Source organism: Aquarana catesbeiana, linkage group LG02 (assembly GCF_042186555.1).
Source record: "Aquarana catesbeiana isolate 2022-GZ linkage group LG02, ASM4218655v1, whole genome shotgun sequence".
Classification (NCBI taxonomy): domain Eukaryota; kingdom Metazoa; phylum Chordata; class Amphibia; order Anura; family Ranidae; genus Aquarana; species Aquarana catesbeiana.
Window position 1 is genome coordinate 169091715 of NC_133325.1, and position 25250 is coordinate 169116964.

The window sequence follows — 25250 nt, forward strand, 5'->3', positions numbered from 1 at the left end:
AACAATAAACAATGATAAACATGTAAATTGGGGATTTTAGGTCCATGCATTGCTTACCCAGAGTAGCCAACCACTGGTTTAAGCAGCACAACAGGAGCACCCGAAGGTAGTCCCCCCCCACGGCGGACACGGGGGACACTCACAAGCGCATCATTTCTAAGGGTTATACAAAGTAAAGGAAGTAATCTTCTATGATAGATCAACAACTGGCTAGGGGGGAAGGGGGGAAGAAAAGGGGAATGAAAAAAGGAAAACCAAAGGGGGGTGGGGTGGGAAGGGAGGGAAAGCCAGAGAGGGAAGGGAAAAGGAAGGAGAGGGAAGGAGAGGGAACAAGGGAGGAAGGGAAAGAAGGGTGGGGAGGAACAGGGGGAGGGGGGAGAAAGAAGGGAAAAAGGGAGGGCATAAAAGGGAAGGAAAAAAGGTAGTGGATACTATCTGTGTATTATAATAAACCAACATAATATGCTTGAAAATCCAGTATAGCAACCCGGGGGTTAAAGGTTAGAGGCTAATTAAAGGCAATTCTAGTATACTCATGCCATTAATCTTCTGGGTATGCAAAAGTCACTCAATCTACTGCAATGCCTCAAAATAGTTAAGTTTGCACTAGAAGATTTTTTTTCCATTTGTGAGATTAACAATGACCTTTGTAGCCATATTCCAAGTAGGCTTTAGCTAGAAACTGAAGGAATAACTAAGCACGCAGTAGGCATTTACTATAGGTGTTATTGTAAACCAATCCCTAGAGGGAGCCCCAGGATGTTCTTTAGCCTTTAAACACAAGGGAATTGTTTTATTTTCATTATATTTGTTAGTCTATGCAGTATCAGCTTCAGCGAGCATTTACAAAGCATTTTAGGTTTTACTGTACAAAGAGAAATTATATTTTCCATTTAAACACACTATGCTTTGGTTAGTCTACTAGAGCAACAGTTGAGCAGTGCAGAAGCACATAAAATAAAAATTACAATTGTGATTTGGGCACAGGTCTAGCAATGACCAAATAACTGTGAGATATTATTGCTTGCATTAATACTGATGTGAAAAAAAAAAATCAACGAGCAATTATATTCTATTCATGAGGAATTTTCTTTTTCAGGTAGCAAATTTTTTCACAGATCCCAGGATAACCTGTTGGTTTCCTGTTTTGCACCTTCTCTAATGGAGGAACATTATTACGTTAAACAGTATTGTGAAGGTTCTCCACAAAAGGATGCTGAGAAGCCATTTCAATCCAACTCTTTAACAAGGACTCATAAGAAGTCTGCCAGCTTCTCTCTCAGTTCTTCGTGGCATGGACAGTTCCCCAAAAGTGAAAAGCAGCCATCATCATTCCAAAAATGTGTTTCTGAAAAGGTGAGATAATAATACATGTAATGTATACTTTACTTTTTACTGGCTTTCACCTGAAGTTTTAAGATATATGGATATATGTTCCCAAGATGTTTCTCAATGTTTTACATTTGCTAGAGAAATAGGAGGTGAAGGGATATCTTCCAATCAGGACACTAGTTCCAGTGGCAAATGTCCAAAAGGGGATTTTTCCTCACTTTGAAGAAATATTATTAGACATTTATTTTATGCTTCTTTGATAGGATATAAAAGGAAATATATGCATTTCTGATTAACCGTTCCCTCCTCAATTCAAACACAAAAAAGGGTAGTATAGTATTGCTCTTATTCTAAACTAAAGCTGACCATACATAGATTGCAATTCATCCGGTTCAGATGGGACTGGCCAAATTGAAATCCATGTGTTAGATGGGTAGCATAACTACATTGTTTATTTAAGGGTTAAACATACCCCCTTGTTTGATGATATTTTTTGCATTGAACTTTTGCTCTTTCCTTATGACCTTCCAAAAAGATCTAAAGATGGGATAGAAATTCCCTCTCCTGGTTTGGGAGAAATGTCAAAAATGAGTGTGCTCCCACACCTCCTTTACCAGTTCCAGACCCTCCCAATCAACATTCTGAGCTACTTCTTCAAGCTTATATGGTCTGAATTTCACAAATTCCTTTGGGCCAACAAACAACATTGGGTAATTCACATGGCTAGCGCTATAGACTGGAATAAACATAAAGACATTAAACTGTGGGTTCAACTGGAACAAGACCAACTGCGTTGCCCGTTACAGGATCTTCTGTGGTTGCCACACTCATCATGCTCCATAGCAAACCCTTCAGACCCTTTCCTGGAATGATTGACTTCTCTCAAGAGCCTCCAAGCTCCCTATCTACTCCCTGATCCTTGGCCATCCATCTTATTCCCCAGGCACTGAAGACAGAGGATTTCTGTCTTTGATACACGCAAGTACGTTTAGGATCCAGCATTTTCTGAATCTAACCGGATGAAAGTCAGTGCTGGAGATGTAGGCCAGTGGCGAGAGAAAGTGCCCAACTTAGGCACTTTCTCTTAACTCTTCCTAAACCTCAGGACCTGACCGCAAATGCTACCAAATTTGTATGCACTGTACATATCTTGATCCCTCCCCCATGGATCATGCCCTGTCTCTTTCCTAGCAATTCCTAATTGGTTGTCTACTGATTATGTTCCTCCATTTCTTCTTAAACAGGAAAGAGATCTTGAAAACTCTATTTGGCCTGAACAACATTATCCATTTTGTCCATAAATTGTCTATCACCAATAAGATTCAGGAACTGGGCTATGAAATCATAACCAGGTGGTACTGGGTGCCTACGATCCTTCATAGGTGCTATCTGCAGGGCTTTTCAGCCCGGTGGTTAGGAAAATGGTACATTTTTGCACATCTCTTGAGCTGTCCCTCTCTTAGAAGTTTTTGGAATGTGGCACTAGTTCATATTAAAATAACTTTTAACTGGCTTTTGACCTTGACAACAACCCCGCAACACTCCTGCTGCATCTGAATCACCTTTTTAGGAAGCGGTATAAACACTCTCAGTTGATGCCCCTAGTTATTGCAGCAAGAGCGGCGTGCATTCCGCTTAACTGGAAGCAAAATTCGCCCCCACTTTGGCTATGTCGTGCTCAGAAATTCAGCACTTACCGTATATACCATGGAAAACCTTATAATCACACGTAATTATAAAAGAAGATGAGATATTTCAAAAGACATGGGTTTATTGGGTAGATTTTACTAACTTCTAAAATTAAGGAAGCACCTTTGATGTAGCCTAATCTGCCCTTGTATCCTAGACTACAGCCTGACACCCGTACCCGGGGGTGCGGCAATGAGTAGCGTGGATGCACTCCATACCCCACCCCCCTTTCTCTAGCTTCCCCTTACCCAGCTCCCCCCCCCCCCCAGTATACTTTCTTCCCTGGCTCTTTTAATTCCTTCCTGCCTTTGTCTTACATCCTTATTATATCTTTTTTTTTTCTTTATGCCCTGTTTTTTTTTTTCCTTTATGGGCATAGCAAAGTTAGATGCAGTATCGGGTTTACATACTCAGTTTTATGATTTAGTCACTGTTCAAGTTGGTGGACCATTGCAGAGATAATACCTAGTGTTGTTTTCTACTGTACATCCTGTACACTGTGTTCTTTGGACATACTCTGTATGCATGTTTATTGATACATGTTCTCCACTGTTTCATCTCCTCTCTGAGAAACTTACTATACGACTTTATATGTTTTTGTGCTTCATCTTTGTGAAATTAACCAAAAAACTATTAAAATGAAGAATTTGAAAAAAAAATGTGTGGCCACTGTGGTTGAACAGAAGTAGATCTACTGATCTTCTGCACCAATTGTCTGCAGCACTGATCTGTGTATTCTGATGGCGAGGGAGGCTCCCCGCTGTCAGAATACAATGACACTGTGGGAGAATTTCTGTGTATGGGGAAACTGGTCAGTTTTTTCTGTTCAATCTGCTGGCCGAACGAAAAAAAAACAAAAAAACTGGACCTTGTATGACTTTGTACACGTGTCCAGGCAGTTTAAAGGGGTTGTAAACCTTCTTGTTTTTTGACCTTAATGCATCCTAGGTCTGTCCTGCCCATGGAGGTGGTGTCCTCCTCGTCCTCTCTCCTCCCGCCTCATCCTCTGCTCCCTGCCAGTCTCCGCCCCTCCACTCCGCCCCCCTGCTGCCCACCCACTATCTCTGTGCATAGCCTGATCGTTATCAGATGACCGGATGACACAGCAGGGATCTCTGGCTGTGACAGGTATTGTATGCGAGAACACCGATCACTGTAATCTGAGATTACAGTGATCGGTGTTCTCGCATACAATACCTATCACAGCCAGAGATCCCTGCTGTGTCATCCGGTGATTTGTGCTAATGATCCCGCTATGCACTGGTAGGTCACTGATGAGCTGCAGGGGGGGCACTGATGAGCTGCACTGGGTGCCACTGATAAGCTGCACTGGGGGCCACTGATGAGCTGCACTGGGGGCCACTGAGGGGCTGCACTGTGGGCCACTGATAAGCTGCACTGGGGGCCACTGATGAGCTGCACTGGGAGCCACTGATGAGCTACACTGGGGGCCATTGATGAGCTACACTGGGGGCCACTGATGAGCTACACTGGGAGCCATTGATGAGCTGCACTGGGGGCCACTGATGAGCTGCACTGGGGGCCACTGATGAGCTGCACTGAGGGCCATTGATGGCCTGCACTGGGGGCCACTGATTGCTGTTGGAACGATCTCAAACCTGCAGCATGAGCAATATTTTTAAGACTGAATTACAGCAGAGTACAGCGTGTATAATATATAGTTATGGGATCTGTCTACAGTTCAGTAATGATTACATTACAAATTAAGTAAGGGCAATATGATTATCTCCTGCTGTGGCTGTAGGGGAGAGAACAGACATGCTTTACATTTATAAGGGGCTGTAACCTATCATACCGTGTGTTATGTATTGCTTGCTGGCTGCAGAATGAGGGGTGTGATTTATGTTGAAGTGGGCTTGTTCACATTTACATGTACAGGCCTAGTGTACCCTCCCACATTCACTCCTATCCCAAGGATTCATGGGAAATGTAGTCTGGTTACAGTGTAAAGAAAGGAGAGAGGATATGATGCAATCCCTGTTCTAAGAGATCCTCCCTGCCAGAAAAGATGATGCATTTTTTGAATCGCAAAGCTGACTGCCTGAAAAATTCAATCAGACATATCTCTTAAACCGTAAGAAATTTCACAAATGTAATAACTGTTTAGTGTTTTGTGTGTGTGTGTGTGTGTGTGTGTGTGTGTGTGGGGGGGGGGGGGGGGGGGGGGGGGAGTGTACTAATGGGGGATTTTTTTTTTTGCTTTAAAAATAAATAAATCATAAACAATAAAATAAAATAGAAAGTAAAATATTTAGATCAAAGTTTGATCTAGGTTAGTGCCAGAGTTAGTGTTTGGGTCAAGTCAGGGTCAAAGGTCAGGGTCCGCATATTTTGGACAGGATTTTTTTTTTTAAATTAGCAGTGTCAGTTAGTGTCAAAGTATTTTAGGTAGGAGAACAAAATAAAAAAAGGCGCAAAATGCGCACTATTGTACTACGGATCCAAACATCAACTAACATCGTTGCGATCGTCGGGAGCTGGAAAATGTATTTTGTGTTTTTTGGTGGTAGCTTATAGTAGTAGCAAAAAATATACAGCTAAATTTAAAAAATATATATTTTTTTACTATTTTGGGACAGGTTTTCTTTGATAATAATAATAATAATAGAAAAAATACAGATATAGATAATAGAAAAACTAACACATGTCAAAATTGCTAAATTGAGCTTAGGCATTTATGTGCAAAGGAGTTAAAATATAGGCTGTAGACCAATATGGCTGACCATCAATTTGTTGGAAGAACAACATGTAATGTAAAGTTGTTAATAAACTGACAACACTGTATGCATTATACCTATCTATGCAGCAGGTGGCACTGCAGTATTATAGTGTGTTATCTATGGTAAGGTAATCAGAGGAAGTACCATCCTTATTGTGTTATATGCATTTATTTGTGTTCTCTTCCTGTCTGTCTCCATGATGATAAAAGGCATGTAATATATTTCTACATAAGAGTAAAGCCGTTTTCTGTATCCAAGAAGATTCCAAAGCATGATTTCAATACTCTAATACAATCCACTTTAGTAAACTGGTCGAGGGAGAGGGTGGGATGGATTAGGTCAGGGCAAAGGGGCAAAAAGGATAAGTTCACTTTGTCCTAAAGTGCACTTACCCATTAGGCTGAGTTCACCCTGATGCAAATATATATGTGGATTTCCGGGGCTCCGGGGCGGCCGCTGTCCACATTGGAAAAGGGGCCTGTGCGTCTTTGGCTCAGGTGCAAATTCAGGCAAATATTTGGACCTGATTCACACCTGAATCAGTGTACAGGGACGCACCAAACCCAAATGCTGGGACCTGCGGCTGCATCACAGTGTGAACCCAGCCTTAGTGCTGGTTCACACGTGTGCGCTCTGCGATTTCGCTCCAGAATCGGATTGCATAAGTGTTCACACCTGATTCATGTCTGAACTGTCAGTTCTCAGTGCGATATGAGAGTTGAAATGGGGGTGTCATTAACAATGTATTGACACTCCCAGCAGTTCGCATATGGCAGTGTGAACTGCTGTGTGAGTCGGGTGCGATGCGGGAGCTTGCAGTGAATTTGCAGGGTTCTATGGCACAAGTGTGAACCGGCACTTAAGGCTAATGGATTCAGTCAATTCCTATATTTATTCATCCACAGGCCTGTGTAATTAATTCAATTGACGTCAGCATGTAAATTTCTAAGTTCTAAATTTCCACCTCTGCTGTTGGTATCAGTGGGGTCCATAGGGTTGCCACCTCATCCCTTTAAACCCGAACACATATGAATTACACAGGTTCTGAGGCTAATTTAATTCAGATAAGTCACCAAGTGAGTTTAATTACCACCTCAATCAGCCACAGAACCTGTGTAATTAATATGTGTTTGGTTTTAAAGGGATGAGGTGGCAACCATAGGATCAGATGACAATAATTTAATTCTGGTAGAGTTTTAAATGGCCACGTGTCTGATGACTTGGTGTTTTACAGCAACGTTGCATCAGTACAGCTAAGTCAATTGACTGGTCGCTGTCACAATAACATTAGTTAGTTAGTTAACAGTATTATGGTCATTTGACAACTTCTTTTATTGAGCTAGGCCCCAAAAATGTTGTTAGTTCTCCTATTTATGACACTTTTGTTTATTCTCACAAGAAACAGGTTCACCCACATTGAATGTACTTTACACTCAACAAGGAATGTTTTTCAGTGTTTGTTTTATCTATTTATAGCACAAGGAAACATGATATATTGGCCATTTAGCATTGCAGCCTAATTTTCCTTCAAAACTGTAGTCAGTAGAAATAAATAGCTGTGTACTGTGTTAATTCTATACACTTAATAGTTTGCATATGACCTATATACGGTAATTAACTGCACTCCTAGCACACTTGGTCCCTTGTAATAAACACCCATTTCCTTTTTCCCAATGTGGTTTACATTCACTCTTCTCTCTTATTACCCATCATATCAATGCATTATACTGAATCTGATATAGATATCTTTAAGCTAGTGATAGCTGGCCAGTAGATTAACAAGTTCTTGCCTACTCCTTGGTTGACCTCATACACTGATGTTCCTAGGGCATGTTGGAGCTTGTAATTGTAGAACAACTGGGGATTGTCTATCACTGTTTTAGGCAAATATCACTGTAGTCTTAAAGGGAACGCATTGTGGTTTTGATTATATTTGTTTGTATTTTATTTATTTATTATAGTGATGAACAGGAATACGAGTAAAAATATATATATATATATATATTATACATACACCGTATTTATTAGTGTATAACATGCCACGCACAGGCGTATAACACGCATCCTAGTTTTATAAGGGAAGTTTCAGGAAAAAACTTTCCACAGCCCCCTGCACAGTACATAGCCCCCTGTACTCCCAGGAGACCCCCTGCACAGTACACAGCCCCCTACACTCCCAGGAGACCCCCTGCAGAGAACACAGCCCCCTGCACTCCCAGGAGACCCCCTGCACAGTACATAGCCACCTGTACTCCCAGGAGACCCCCTGCACAGTACACAGCCCCCTACACTCCCAGGAGACCCTTTGCAGAATACACAGCCCCCTGCACTCCCAGGAGACCCCCTGCACAGTACACAGCCCCCTATACTCCCAGGAGACCCCCTGCAGAGTACACAGCACCCTGCACGCCCAGGAGATCCCCTGCACAGTACACAGCCCCCTGCACTCCCAGGAGAACCCCAGTCTTTTGGGACAGCACTGCCAGCACTGCCAGCATACCGCTCTCCTCCTGCAATCTAAAGCTACACTGGGGGGATGAGAAGGAGCGGCCGGAAAGAACTGCTTTAACCACTTGACAACTGGGCACTTAAACCCCCTTCCTAACCAGACCAATTTTCAGCTTTTGGTGCTCTCACATTTTGAATGACAATTACTCAGTCATGCAACACTGTACCCATATGAAATTTTTGTCCTATTTTTCACACAAATAGAGCTTTCTTTTGGTGGTATTTAATCACCGTTGGTTTTTTTATTTTTTGCGCTATAAAAGAAAAAAGACTGAAAATTCGGTAAAAAAAATGACATTTTCTTGGTTTCTGTTATAAAATTTAGCAAATTAGTAATTTTTCTTCATAAGTTTTGGCCACATTTTATACTGCTACATATCTTTGGTAAAAATAAGTACAAATTGGTGTATATTATTTGGTGAAAGTTATAGAGTCCAAAAGCTATGGTGCCAATATCTGAAAATTGATCACACCTGAATTACTGACAGCCTATCTATATACTTGAGATCCCAACATGCCAGAAAAGTACAAATACCCCCCAAATGACCCCTTTTTGGAAAGAAGACATTCCAAAGTATTTAGAAAGATGCATGGTGAGTTTTTTGAAGTTGTCATTTTTTCCCACAATTCTTTGCAAAATCAAGATTTTGTTTTTCTTTTTTTTCACAAAATTGTCATATTAGCAGGTTATTTCTCACACACCGCATATGCATACCACAAATTACACCCCAAAACACATTCTGATATTACTCCTGAGTATGGTGATACCACATGAGACTTTTACACAGCGTGGCCACATTTTGAGGCCCAACATGCAGGGAGCACCTCCAGGCATTCTGGAGCACCCAGGCCAATTCTGACATTTCTCTCCTACATGTAAAAATTGTCATTTATTTGCTAGAAAACTACATAGAAACCCAAAACATTATAATTAATTTTTTTAGCAAAGACCCTAGAGAATACAATGGCGGTTGTTGCAACTTTTTATCTTGCACGGTATTTGCGCAGCAATTTTTTGAACGCTTTTTTGGGGGGAAAAAAACAGTCTTGTGCTTAAAAAAAAAACAAAACAGTAAAGTTGGCCCAATGTTTTTGCATAATGTGAAAGATGAAGTTACGCCAAGTAAATAGGTACCTAACATGTCACCCTTCAAAATTGCACACGCTCGTGGAATTGCGCCAAACTTTGCTACTTAAAAATCCCCATAGACGACGCTTTAAAATTTTTCACTGGTTACATGTTTTGAGTTACAGAGGAGGTCTAGGGCCAAAATTATTGCTCTCTCTCTACCGATCGCAGCAATACCTCACATGTGTGGTTTGAACACCGTTTTCATATGTGGGCAGGACTTACATGTGCATTCGCTTCTGCATGCGAGCACACGGACAGGGGCACTTTAAAAAAAAATTTTTTTCTTTTTATTGTTCATTTTACTTTATTTATTTTAGTTTGACACTTTTTTCCAGAAAAAAATTTTTTGATCACTTTTATTCCTATTACAAGGATGGTTAACATCCCTTGTAATAGGAATATGGCATGACAGGTCCTCTTTACAGTGAGATATGGGGTCAATAAGACCCCACATCTCACCTCTAAGCTGGGAAGCCTGAAATAGTTTTAAAAAATTATCCTGGATTCGATCGTAGCGGTGAGTCGGTAGAAGCACCGGAGGGCAGCGGGAAGGGGGGGACGCCCCCTCTCGCCTCCCATAAGAACGATCAAGCAGTGGAACAGCCGCTATGATCATTCTTTTGGTGTAGGGAATCGCCGGCTGAAAAAGCTGATATCTGAATGATGCCTGTAGCTGCACCCATCATTCAGATATCCCCGCACAAAGTCAAGGATGTCGTATGACGGCCGACGGGCAGGAAGTGGTTAAAACACATTTTTTTTTAACACAAAGTTGTCCATTTATTTTTAGCATGTTCAAACCAAAAATGGCACCCCAAAATAGATTCTCCTACTCCTCCTGAGTACGGTGATACCACATGTGTGAGACTTCCACAGCCTGGCCACATACAGAGGCCGAGTACAGCTGAGTATGGCCGAGTATGGCCGAGTATGGCCGAGTATGGCCGAGTATGGCCGAGTATGGCCGAATATAGCCGAGTATAGCCGAGTATAGCCGAGTATGGCCGAGTATGGCTGGGTATGGCCGAGTATGGCCGAGTATGGCCGAGTATGGCCGAGTATGGCTGCGCATGGCTGGGTATGGCTGCGCATGGCTGAGTATGACTGGGTATTGCAGGGTATCGCCATGTATGACTGGGTATGACTGGGTATTGCAGAGTATGGCTGGGTATTGCAGAGTATGGCTGGGTACTGCAGAGTATGACTGGGTATGGCTGGGTATTGCGGAGTAGTGCAGAGTATTGCAAGGTAGTGCAGGGTATTGCGGAGTATTGCAGGGTATTGCGGTGTATTGCGGGGTATTTCGGGGTATTGTAGAGTATTGCAGAGTATTGCGGGGTGTTGCGGAGTAGTGCAGAGTATTGCGGGTTAGTGCAGAGTATTGCAGGGTAGTGCAGAGTATTGCGGGGTAGTGCAGAGTATTGCGGGGTAGTGCAGAGTATTGCGGGGTAGTGCAGAGTATTGCGGGGTAGTGCAGAGTATTGTGGGGTATTGCAGAGTATTGTGGGGTTTTGCAGAGTATTGCGGGGTATTGCAGAGTATTGCGGGATATTGCAGAGTAGTGCAGAGTATTGCAGGTTAGTGCTGGGTATTGCAGGGCATTAGAGTATGGAGGGATGGCTGAGCATGGATGGATGGACCCATGGATGTGACTGTATTTGTCACTGAGCAGCGCTGTGGGCACTACACATCCAGCCCACAGCGCTGCTGCCATCCGATCCCTCCCCCTCTGTAACGATCGGTACAGAGAGGGGGGGGAGAACCGGCGTCATGACATGACGCCGGTTTGTTTACATGTGATTGCTCCTTCATTTAATGGAGCGATCACATGGTAAACGGCCGCGACCAGCAGCCGTTTACCGTGATCCGTGATGCGCCGGGTCCTATGGACCCGGCGGTCACGGATGTTCTCTGGTGCGTGCCCCAGGGGGCGCGCGAGAACAGGATTCTGGGAGGACGTCCATGGACGCCCACCCAGAATAAGCCGACCACGCTGTAGCCGTCTTTCGGCTATGGCCCGGTCGGTATGTGGTTAATGAGGTGTTTAGAAGCTTTGATTTGCGATGACAATGACACAGGAGGAGCAGTGTATCAAAAGGGGCTGGCAGTGATTTTTTTCTTAACTGTAACTATGCTGGCAGCTCTGTCCCAGGACCAGGAGAGGCAGGGCCACCGGCCTGACGCCCCCCCCCCCCCAATGTAGATCACCCAATCCCCGCCCCCCGTTGGTAAAAAAAAATATCGGCGTATAACATGCAGGTACTGTTTACCCTCTACTTTTAGGGCAAACAAGTGTGTGTTATACGCCGATAAATACAAGATATATACAGTATCTCACAAAAGTGAGTACACCCCTCACATTTTTGTAAATATTTTATTATATCTTTTCATGTGACAACACTGAAGAAATGACACTTTGCTACAATGTAAAGTAGTGAGTGTACAGCTTGTATAATGCCGCGTACACACGGTCGGACTTTTCGTCTACAAAAGTCCAACGGACGCTGACAGACTAAAGCTGGCTGGTAATCCGATCGTGTGTGGGCTTCTCCGGACTTTCAACGGACTTTTTTAGCCTCAAATCCGACGGACTTTAGATTTGAAGCATGCTTCAAATCTTTACGTCGTAAGTACGACGGACCCCGAAGTCCGCTCGTCTGTATGCTAGTCCGACGGACAAAAAAACGACGCATGCTCATAAGCAAAAACTAAACGGAAGCACTCGGTCTAGTAAAACTAGTGTTCGTATTGTAGGTAGCACATTCATCACGCTGCAAAATCTGTGATCGTTGAATGCAGCGCATTTTATTTCTTCTTTACGAAGGCTCTATAAAGAACGAAGGTGTTTTGCTGTTCATAATCAGAGTTCTCCCAAACTGATTTCTGGATTCTTTTTCTCTTTGATCTCATGAATGATATAGTATGCATTTTAAAAACAATGTTTCCATACTAATAATACTTTTTCCCCTTTTTTTTTTTTAGGTTTGTAAAGTTACCACAAAGAACCCATTATTCTGTTTTTTTTTTTTTATAGTGATTATTTTTTAGTTTTTAGATAAAGTTAACCCAAAGCACCGTTTTTGGTTACGTAAATTTTTGGATTTTCAAGACTTACCACTTGAACATTATTAACATTAGTAATGTATTTTTGGTGTGTTTTTTTTCTAACTCAATGAGATTGTTGTCCCTTGTTAATTTAACATTGTGTGTAAAATCAATGATTTCAAAGAAAAAACATAAAAAGTCTTTTGCTAAACTCAAAAAATGATCCATTTATTCATGGTCAAAATAAAATAAAGAGGAAGTCAACGCTGGAAAAAGTCGGTGTACCAGAAAATTGGGATCTTGCGGAGTCCATATAAGAGGGAGCACAATCTGGTCCAAGAATCCCAGAGATCAACAGCACCAGCAGATGATCTAGATGTCCCCAGACTGTGGTCCTACAACAGCCTGCGTCTTCTGTCAGACCAGACTGAACCCAGGTCATCATTTTCTTCTCTTCCCTGCAGCCTTTCCTCCACGCTGCCCTGCAGCCTTCCCTGTAGCCTTCTTTTGAGGCTGTGGCTCTGGTGTTTCAGTTGTGGCAGGAGGAGGAGGAGGAGGAGGAGGAGGAGGAGGGGGGGCTGCCTCATGTAGTTGGGTGTTTTGTGTTAGCGTGCCCTGCAGCCCCTTATGGATTGTTTCCCCAAATAGGCGCTCACAAATGAGGCGCTGCTCCCTATTCATCTGAAGAAGCCTGCTGGCTAAGTAGCAGCCATAGGATTCTTCCGCTTCGGGGGGGCTCCTTAAAAAACGGGTGGCCTCTTGCATGAGGCGCAGGGATGCGTCCTGTGTGACCATCCCCTTCCTGGCCCTTTTTTTGGGAAGGTGGAGGGGAGGCACTTGGGATTCGGTCAGGCTCCTACTGGGCCCAGCCACCTCACTTGGCCCAGCCACCTCACTTGGCCCAGCCACCTCACTGGGAGCAGCCACCTCACTGGGAGCAGCCACCTCCTGCCTGACACTGGGCCCAGCCTCCTCCAGGATGATGGTGAATCCGGCCTCCTCCAGGCTGTCCATGGGCCTGGTCTCCTCCTGCCTGCCACTTTCCCCACATTCCTCCTGGATGGACTCATCCTGTGTATAAAAAAAGGACAATAGTTTGAGTATATTTTTTTGGGTTCATCAATGACACACAGTTTGCTTCTCATGAATTGCAAATTCAATGTGAATACTTCTCTTTAATAAAAGAGTCTAATCAGACACCCTAATTATTTCAAGCAGGTGCCAAACATATTTAGCCACTACTGTCAATTGATATGTATACCCAATTTTGAGTGCCAAATTATTTTAGACAATTATAACATCCAGTTAACATCATTAATATTAGTACAGTAAATATTTGTTAAAATAATTTACCTGACTCCAGATGGTCATATCTGGTTCATCCAGGATGGAAGACCCAGCTTGCTCCTCATCAGCCTCTGCTGGGGTGGAGGGAAGGGTGGAGGGAAGGGTTGAAAGTGATGGCCTGGCTTCATTCTGGTCATCCAGAAAACGTAGTTGATTATAGTACCACAGCCTGGGTACATAAACATCATCTGCTGATGCTCCTGATCTCCTTGATTCCTGGATCTTCTTATGCTCCCTCTTATACATGTTCCTCAAGCCCCCAATTTTCTTGAGCAATGTCTCCATTGTTGCTTCCGGGATGGTCGCCTGGACAAAGGCCAGAAGTCTCTCCAGCGTTGACTTCCTCACATGCTTAGCATAATACTGAGGGTGTTTCACCTCCCACAAATTCCTCATCTCTCGATATTTGGAAATAAAAGATGTAAGGAACTCTGGATCCTTAAATAGGGGATTCATTATATCTGGAAAAGATGAAGTCACAAGACAAAAAACACTTTTATTATAGGTTTCGGCTAACCCCTCATCATCTTCTCCCTATGTAGGCCTCATCAATCTATCAAGCCATATAGGCCGCTTGCTACAAAGTCATGACCATAAAACCCAAAAAAAATATATTTAAAATTACCTTCGTTTTGTAACGTCCTGGTCCACTATCACCTACGCACAGAACGTTCGTACGACACGTGCGCAAGGGCCCTCTTCATACACTACGCATGTGTGAAACTCCGCCTGCGTCGCCCGCCCCTGACGTTCGAAATTAACTCATGTTCTCCGCCCCCTAATTCGACGCACAGAACGTACGTACGACACGTGCGCAAGGCCCCTCTTTATACACTACGCATGTGTGAAACTCCGCCTGCGTCGCCCGCCCCTGACGTTCGATTTTAACTCATGTTCTCCGCCCATTTTTTGTTACGGCACGTAGTGGAGTTAAAGAATGGCGGAGACACCTGAAATGTTGACGACCTCAGGTAGTGGAGACAGCCCGGAGGCTGGAACGTCTGCGAAATCTATGAGGCCTAGATTTAAGGCCTCTAATATGAGTTTTAAAGAGATGGTGGAGATGGTGGCCATTCTTCACAAAGACGACTATGATGGCAATTATGGGCCGTACGCACGGCCAAATTTGCGCAAGGCCAAAATAATGGCGAAGGTCGTGGAGACTTTGCAGGCATCTTTTGGGGTCCAGCGCTCCAAAGATCAACTGCGAAAAAGATGGTCTGACCTGAAACTCAGGGAGCCGGATCAATACCGACGTATCCGGAAAGTTCTTAAAAAAAGTAAGTACTTGTCGTGTTTTTCTCTTGTGTTTATTACCTTGTATACTGCTCCATGTGCTTTTCCTTCCTATCCGATTTTTTGTTCATCGTTTTAAACGATCTTTTAAGAAACCTCGTTACATATCTATAGATATATATCTATATATACATATACACATATATATATATACATATATATATACATATACATATATATATATACACATATATATATATATATATATATACACATATATATATATATAACTATATATATATATACACACATATATATATATATATACATATATATATAACTATATATATAACTATATATATATATAACTATATATATATATATAACTATATATATATATATATATATATATATATAACTATAGAGAGAGAGATATATATATATATATATATATATATATATATATATATATATATATATATATATATTGAGAGATAGATATAGATATAGATATAGATATAGAGATATAGAGAGAGAGAGAGAGAGAGAGAGAAATATATAGAGAGAGAGAGAAATATAGAGATAGGTAGATAGATAGATATAGAAATGTAAAACATTCTTTTTGAAGATTTGAAGTTATCTTAATTTTTTGGCTTTACATTTAGTTAGATATTTAGAGATTTTGTTCCAGATATAGAGAGAGATCAAAAGATTATTAACTATATTTTGAGATATTGATATCTATCTATCCGATATGTCTTTCTAATTTTAAATATTGAGGTAAAATAGGAACTCTACACAAACCACTTCATTACAAATGTTGGAAAATTACTATGTACTAAAATATCTGTGTGCTAATTAGATTATTAATTTTTTGTTTCACATAGGGGAAAAATCACTCAGCCAACAACCAGAAGACAGTCCACCCCAAGCAAAACATGATTGGGAAATAAGCCCAAGTCCCATTGAGGATGTGGAGGAAGGAGAGGTGGGCGACATGGGCACCCCACCAGGTGAGTGTCTGACACACCAGCTTACGGTAATCTATGCATGGCTGCCTTTTATTTTATGTAATTTTTCTACTCTATTTTAGGTGATCTGGTTGTGCTTGAGTCAAGCAACAGCGCCACCCCCGAGGATGTTCATGAAGTATGCGACATGGGCACCCCACCAGGTCAGTGTTTGAGACACCAGCTTTATGGTAAGGTAAACTTATGTGTGCATATTTCTAAACATATTTTTTTTTTCATTCCACTTTAGGTCCAAGTGACTATTTCACCACAGACAGTGCCCAACGGCTAATTGCTCAAATCATGGCCTGGAATGGGGAGATCGATCAAATGCGGAATCGGCTGGATCGTATGCAGCAGGAAATGAAGGACATGATTGATGTTTTGGGTCGAATCTAAATGCCCTTTTTTAAACCCCAAAACATCAATCATGTCCTTCATTTCCTGTTTTGCTGACCCCATTCTGGGCCTTCTCTTTTTTTTTTTTGGCAGAACATAAATGGCTGTTTAACCTAATGTAAAAAAGGAGGGCTGTTTCTCGTAAATACCTCAAAAATCCACAAAAAAATAAAAATTGATTTTCAAAAAAACACACAAAAAAAAAAAATAAAAAACTTGATTTTAAAAAAACAAAAAAAATAAAAAACTTGATTTTAAAAAACCAAAAAAAATAAAAAACTTGATTTTAAAAAACCAAAAAAAATAAAAAACTTGATTTTAAAAAACCAAAAAAAATAAAAAACTTGATTTTAAAAAACCAAAAAAAATAAAAAACTTGATTTTAAAAAACCAAAAAAATTAAAAAACTTGATTTTAAAAAACCAAAAAAATTAAAAAACTTGATTTTAAAAAACCAAAAAAAATTAATATACAAACTTTATTAAAAAAAAAATAATAAAAACAAAAATAACTTGATAAAAAAAAAAACATAAACAAAAAAATTGCTTTAAAAAAAAAAAAAAAAAACAAAACTTGATTTTCCAAAAACAAAAAAAAAAGCCTGTTTGTGAAAATCAAAAAGCCAAAAATATTTTTTTGTGGATTAGGTATAAATATTTAGATATAATTATTTTTTGCTACATTATTAAGATATCATTCTATTTTTGTCTATGAACATTTTATACTAAATGCAGAACGGAATGCATAACAACCATTAATAAAAACATCTCCTTATAGGAATTAAATAAATGTGTGGTTTGTTATTTCAAGGCTCAGTATCATTTTAGTTATAATTGTAAAAAAGTTGTTTACAGTGGCAATGGAGCTTATTTAGACATTTAAAATTACAATACAGTTGGCACTACAACTGCTCGACCATAACCTAGGAGACAGCCCAAAAGAAAGGCAAGCAATAAATATAATGCAAGATTTCATCAATAATTTTTTTATTGTCAAAAATTATATATCCTGGCCCATTGCAATGGCCCCCCTACCCATAAAATAATTAACATATTGCTGTCTAACTTGACGGGCACTTTGGGGGGCCAAGCCAGTACGGACAGTATCCAGGCCTGTAAGGTTGGCTTCTATTTGTCCGGCCTCAGGCCCAACTGTGCCTATATAATTTGGAGAATGCTTATTTAAAAAGTTGTGCAGAATGCAGCACGATAAAACGATAAAATTAAGTTTGTATTCCGCCAAATTAATGGCTGTTTGAAACAGGCGGAACCGGCTGGCCAGAATTCCAAACGCATTCTCAACCACTCTTCTAGCTCTGGCCAGCCGGTAATTAAAAACCCTCCTCTCCGGGGTGAGGGTTCTTTGGGGGAATGGCCTCATGAGGTGCTTGCTGAGAGCGAAGGCTTCATCGGCAATGAAGACAAAGGGGAGTCCTTCCACGTTATCCTCATCAGGTGGCAATCCCAGGCCACCACTCTGGAGACGCTGGCAGAACTCCGTCTGGGCAAATACTCCTCCATCCGACATCCGGCCATTCTTCCCCACGTCCACATATAAAAAATCATAGTGTGCCGACACCACCGCCATTAAAACAATACTGTGGAACCCCTTATAATTAAAATAATATGACCCCGAATGGGGTGGTGGCACAATGTGGACATGTTTCCCATCTATAGCCCCTCCACAATTGGGAAAGTCCCAACGGCTGGCAAAATGGGATGCCACAGTCTGCCATTCCTGTGGCGTTGAAGGAAACTGGGAAATCAAACAAGAAAACCAAAATCAATTAATTTGGAAGCTAACATTGCAAGAAAATTAGACAATTAAAAACATTATTCCCCAGCATCAGTATAACATTCAATAATTTAATTGTTCTGGAATAACTAATATGGAAAGGCACACTTATCAGATTGCTCACCCCCTCTGATGGAACATTGATTACATTTTAGGGGGTTGTGAAATCCCTAAAAAAAATTACTTTTAGGACACGCAGGAATTTAGGGACTAAAAAGGCTACAAGACTGCAGTTGTCGCACTCTGCAGGTGCAGTTGCTAACCAGCTTACAGTAAATGAGGTAATGTAAAAAGGCATTCATGTTGCAAGGAGTACACAATCACATGCAAGGGCAATTAATGAAAACACTTTGAGGCTTGCATATGATTTGATGATGGAAATCAGCAGAGCTTCTGCTCATTTACTAAAGCACTGGAACAAATGCACTTGTAGAGTGCACATGCATTTTGCAAAGTGCAACATATATTTGCTTTAGACAAATCAACACCACAGAACATTCCAGCAAATTTTAACGAGGGTGGGGGTGGGGGGGTTGTGAAATCTAGATAATTGCTCATTAGCAGCACACTATTTGGAGTGAGTTTAGGTGGGGGGGGGGTGGGGGGGTTGTGAAATCTAGATAATTGCTCATTAGCAGCACACTATTTGGAGTGAGTTTAGGTGGGGGGGGGGTGGGGGGGTTGTGAAATCTAGATAATTGCTCATTAGCAGCACACTATTTGGAGTGAGTTTAGGTGGTGGAGGGGTTGTGAAATCTAGATAATTGCTCATTAGCAGCACACTATTTGGAGTGAGTTTAGGTGGTGGTGGGGGGGGGGGGGTTGTGAAATCTAGATAATTGCTCATTAGCAGCACACTAAATACACTCAAACAAAATACATTCCAAATGAGTAGACTAGGTGGATATGTTCCCATCACTTCATGCTGGGAAGGTTATTGAAGGAAAATATACATGCATGACAAAAAATAACAGTAAAAAATTCCAGCATGTGTGAGGATAAAAAGGGGACATTCACACTATATTGCAATGATGGTAAGTAGTGTTTGAAGCAAGAAATACATCACATTATCAAAGATTACATAAAAGAACATGTGATGCTAATAAAAGAAAAATATCTTACCTTAATATAGTCCTTCTGCAGGACCTGTATGATGGCAGAACAGGTCTCTGGGATAATGATCCCCAGAGCCTGGGGGGAGATGCCTGTCGAGAACTTAAGGTCCTGCAGGCTTCTCCCTGTGGCCAAATACCGCAAGGTAGCGACCAGCCTCTGCTCCGGAGTGATGGCTTGCCTCATGCAGGTATCCTGCCTGCTGATATAGGGGGTCAGCAAAGCCAACAAACGGTCAAAAACGGGGTCCGTCATCCGGAGAAAGTTCCTGAAATCCTCAGGATTATTCTCACGGATCTCACGGAGCAAAGGCATGTGACAGAACTGGTCACGCTGAAGCAACCAATTCTTGGTCCATGAACTCCTCCTCGCCCTGTTCATGGACTGGTCTTGGGCTGAAGAATAAACTACAGCACCAAGCACATACAATGCACGAGCTCTACGACGAGTACGTACAGGTAACATGGCTTCAAAACGGTCGGCTGGTCAGAACGCACTAAACAGAACGCACTGAAGAACAGCAAGGCCTGTGAAGAACGACCTGAAAAACAAAGATTTCTCAATGCCAACTGACCAAACGCACTGAAAAGCAGATACAAACCTCACAAGCACAGACTGAACAACAGTTAAAACGAACTGAAAAATACGAGTCTCACAAGCGCGAATCGTCTCTCACCAAACTTCTACTAACACGAGATAAACACGAGATTAGCAGAAGGAGCCCAAAGGGTGTCGTACGGGCTATTGAACTTCCGTTTTATAGTCTCGTCGGACTTGGTGTACGTCACCGCGTACTAGGCTGTCGTACTTTTGTGTGGTCGTGTGTGTGCAAGTCCGTTCGTAAGAAAGTCTGCCGCAAGTCCGCCGAAGGTACGTCGGAAGTCTGTCGGACAGGCTGTCGGACTTTTGTAGACGAAAAGTCCGACCGTGTGTACGCGGCATAACAGTGTAAATTTGCTGTTCCCTCAAAATAACTCAACACACCGCCATTAATGTCTAAACCACTGGCAACAAAAGTGAGTACACCCCTAAGTGAAAATGTCCAAATTTGGCCCAAAGTGTCAATATTTTGTGTGGCCACCATGATTTTCCAGCACTGCCTTAACCCTCTTGGGCATGGAGTTCACCAGAGCTTCACAGGTTGCCATTGGGGTCCTCTTCCACTCCTTCATGATGACATCACGGAGCTGGTGGATGTTAGAAACCTTGCGTTCCTCTTCCTTCTATTTGAGAATGCCCCACATATGCTCAAAAGGGTTTAGGTCTGGAGACATGCTTGGCCAGTCCATCACCTTTACCCTCAGCTTCTTTATCAAGGCAGTGGTCATCTTGGAGGTGTGTTTGGGGTCATTATCATGTTGGAATACTGCCCTGCGGTCCAGTCTCTGAAGGGAAGGGGATCATGCTCTGCTTCAATATGTCACAATACATGTTGGCATTCATGGTTCCCTCAATGAACTGTAGCTCCCCAGTGCTGGCAGCACTCATGCAGCCCCAGACCATGACACTCCTACCACCATGCTTGACTGTAGGCAAGATACACTTGTCCTTGTACTCCTCACCTGGTTGGCACCACACACGCTTGATACCTCCTGAACCAAAAAGGTTTATCTTGGTCTCATCAGACCACAGGACATGGTTCCAGTAATCCATGTCCTAAGACTGCTTGTCTTCAGCAAACTGTTTGTGGGCTTTCTTGTGCATCATCTTTAGAAGAGGCTTCCTTCTGGGATGACAGCCATGCAGACCAATTTGATGCAGTGTGCAGCGCATGGTCTGAGCAATGACAGGCTGATCCCCCCCACCCCTTCAACCTCTGCAGCAATGCTGGCAGCACTCATACATCTATTTCCAAAAGACAACCTCTGGATGTGACTCTGAGCACGTGCACTCAACTTCTTTGGTCGACCATGGCGAGGTCTGTTCTGAGTGGAACCTGTCCTGTTAAACCACTGTATGGTCTTGGCCACCATTCTGCAGCTCAGTTTTAGAGTCTTGGCAATTTTCTTATAGCCTAGGCCATCTTGATGTAGAGCAACAATTCTTTTTTTCAGATCCTCAGAGAGTTCATTGCCATGAGGTGCCATGTTGAATTTCCGGTGACCAGTATGAGAGAGTGAAAGCGATAACACCAAATTTAACACACCTGCTCCACATTCACACCTGAGACCTTGTAACACTAACGAGTCGCATGACACTGGGGAGGGAAAATGGCTAATTGGGCCGAATTTGGACATTTTCACTTAGGGGTGTACTCACTTTTGTTGCCAGCGGTTTAGACATTAATGGCTGTGTGTTGAGTTATTTTGAGGGGACAGCAAATTTACACTGTTATACAAGCTGTACACTCACTACTTTACATTGTAGCAAAGTGTCATTTCTTCAGTGTTGTCACATGAAAAGATATAATAAAATATTTACAAAAATGTGAGGAGTGTACTCACTTTTCTGAGATACTGTCTATATATATTTTAGGTACAGTAAATATAAAATATTGCATTTAAATAATATTCACTTTTCCATCCTGCCAGCAGGTGGAGATTTAGTATTCTTTTCATATATTCAGCTATTTCAGCTTTAAGCTATGCTGAAAGAAGACCATTGTTTACAGAACTACAATGAGTAATAAGGGAACTCAGGCCGGCCATAAACAGTTCGAATCTCAACCGATTCAGCAGGAACTGGGTGAGTTTTGAACCGCGTATGGGCAGACTGAAAGTGACTGCTATAACCTCTAGAAATAATCACTGTCTTCTCCCGGTGGGGGTGGCTTCCCCTGACCCCTCCCCCCAATGGGAGAATACATTGTCTCAGCAGGAGGGATCCCCCTGTCAGCACTGTCTGCGTTGATGGGGGAATCGTATGCATTTCTTTCCTGCCGCAGTGTATTTCAGTCTACCATAGATTTTTACAGACTGCAAGTGGCAAGGCTGGATGTTGCACTTGTGCCTCCTGGATGCATTAAAATGCTGGGATTGCACACACAGGGGTTAGATGCAAGGGGCTTTAGGTATGTAATCAGTCCTTTCAAATTGGTGCCTCCCAAATACTTCTTACTTATTAGATACTTGTCTTTAATACTGTTTCTTGAGGAAGTTGTTGAAATTGAATATGTAAGATGAGGCTGTGATAACAGAGAAGTCATTTTGCTTTTATGTACAGATCAAACTTCCTCTGTGTCACTGTTTTAAATAAACACAACAGCTCAGCATTAGACTTAAAATGGTTGCCAGCATGACGAAAATGGCAACAGCTTAAATTGGAACTCAGGATCTAAGCTACAGGATATGGCCAAAAGTTTGTGGACAGTTGACCATCACAACTATTTGAGCTAGTTGGACATCTAATTCCAAAACCATGGACATTAATATAGTATAGAATTGGTATCTCCTTTCCAGCTATAATAGTCTCAACTGTTCTGGGAAATTTTGGGATGTGACTGTGAAAATTCATACCAATTCAGCCAAAAAAATATTTGTGAGGGCAGGTACCGATTTTGCCAGAGAACACCTTGCTCGAAATTGGTATTTCAATTTATCCCACAAATGATAAATATTATTGAGGTCAGGGCTCAATACAGGCCACTCAACTTTCTCCACACCAAAGATATTTAAGGGCCTGGATTAGTGCACAAGGCATATTCATGCTGAAAGTGAAAAGTATTTTCACCAAACAGTTGCTGCAAGGTTGAAAGTGTACAATTGTCTAAAACAGCCTTTCTCAACCAGGGCTCCTCTAGAGGTTACTAGGGGTTCCTTGAGCAATAAACAATTTCTGTTCCTCAAGCAAGTAACCACTGACACCAACAATCTTTTTTAGCTATCGGTAAGGGTATCATTCTTCCCACTGGCCACCAATGTGAAAAGCATTCTTCTCATTGAAACATCACACTTTACTAGACATCACTAAATGTTGGCCACTGTCCCATCCGGACCCACGGTTGGGACATTTAGGAGCCGCTCCTATCCCCCAGCCTCTGTCGCTCTCAAGACGGAGCAGAGAGCGGGAGGCAGGATAGTATTGAACTGATTACAGGCGGCAAAGCTCAGCATTGGATAGTGGGTGGGAGCAGGAGCTGTGCGTTTGCATTTGTGTTTGAGCTCGGGAAGACAGCTTTAAATTTTTTCTTTATATATTTTTTTACACTTTTTTTCACTCAATTATAACTGAAATCAATCGCTTCCTGTAACATCAATGAGTTTCTTACACCTCTCTACTGGAATTTTGGACCACTCTTCTTTCGCCAACTGCTTCGGGTGTCTCATATTGGAAGAGTTCCTTTTCCCAACTACTGTTTTGAGATCTCTCCACAGGTGCTCTATGGGATTAAGATCTGGACTCATCACAATAACATCGCCCCTTGTGATAGCTTTGGGCAGTAATTCATTTTTATAGTCTCGTCTGACCACCTTAAACGCACTTTGAAGATTCTGAAGCCACACGGAAAAATGTGTTATGGTCAGATGAGACTAAAACTGAATTATTTGGCTTCAACACCAAACGATGTGTTAGGCAGAAATCAAATACAACTCACCATCCAAATAACACCATTCCTACAGTAAAACATGGAGGTGGTAATATCCAGCTATGGGGGTGTTTCTCTGCAGCAAGGACTGGAGCATTTGTCAGGATACAAGAATAATGGATGGGGCAAAATACCATCAAATTCTTGAGAAAAATCTCTGCCCTCTGCCAGAAAGTTGTCAATGGGAAGAAGTTTTACCTTCCAACATGACAATGACCCAAAGCACACAGCAAAAATGACCACACAATGGTTGAAGGAGAAAGGTGAATGTCCTTGCATGGCTTGGTCAGAGCCCAGACAAACAAAAACTTTGTCTGTCTTCATTTCAGGCTGCAAAGCAACAAAATGTGATTATTTTGGGGGGTGATTCTTTTTTATACCCACTGTAGATCAACTATATAAACCTGAGAGATAACAGCGAGAAAGAGATGACTGTCGTTTTAAAATCATTCCCTTGCAAAATCAAGCATAGTCTAGTTCCTCTTTTCAGAACGAGAACAGAACATAGCAAGCTATCAACAGACTAGTAGTGTAAAGGGAAGAAGATGACTTAAAAGCAAGTATGGAACATTACACCGAGGGAGCACATTAGGGTAAATACTTAACTCATCACTGCACATCAATGTAATACCTGCCTACTTGTGTCATCCAAACAACAAGAAAGGAAACACGCTGTACAAGTTTCCAGTACAGCAGGAACCTGTGTGTATCCCTCCTATCTACCTACTTGCAATGCCTGACCTTGTTGCTTGAACTGGTGAGTATTCTATGCGGGAACATTTTGCATGCCTTTAGCATTTATTAATTTCATTAGAAATTGGGACTGGTTTATTGCAGGGTCAAAATGTGCTTGTGGCATAATGCTAAATACTATAGATTTGTAAGTGGTATAGGTACCAATACTGTAGCCAGAAATAATATAAATCTGTTGGACTGGAAAAATATAATCCTATGGTCTGGAATTATACATGGTCATTGAAATGTAAGTATACACAGCTAGTGGAATGGAATGCAAACAGTTGTTGTTAGGGACTACAATAGGCACTGGACGATGCAAACACTGTATTCTGAAATCATACCCAAACTATGGATTTGACAAGGGTACAATGTAATGGAAATGTGCACAAATAATAAAATGTAATTATTCGCAATCAATGGATTGGAAACACTCACAGATAATGGACTGAAAATACAGACCAGTTAACGGAGGTAAACAGGATACTAGCACTGGAAGAAACTGTATATATCTAGTGGGCTGAACAAAGACAAACTAGGATCATTGAAAATGTACCAGAACAGATGACAAGTGATGGACTGGAAGTGCTAACAGGCAATACCATGGAGCTGTGCTTGAAAAATGGACTGGAACCGCATACAGG

At 41.8% G+C, this 25250-nt stretch overlaps 1 protein-coding gene across 5 annotated transcripts in view; it reads left to right on the plus strand.

The window, feature by feature from the left end:
- Positions 1–25250, plus strand: part of ARHGAP9 (Rho GTPase activating protein 9) — a 212908-nt gene that overhangs the window by 28794 nt on the left and 158864 nt on the right. For 4 of the 5 annotated variants that reach the window (XM_073613794.1, XM_073613796.1, XM_073613797.1 and 1 more), the window contains exon 3: positions 1100–1356. In XM_073613794.1, the coding sequence (XP_073469895.1) occupies positions 1100–1356 (257 nt within the window). Of the gene's footprint in view, positions 1–1099; positions 1357–24367; positions 24629–25250 lie in introns of those variants that run through there. The other variant, XM_073613798.1, reaches the window with a different exon arrangement.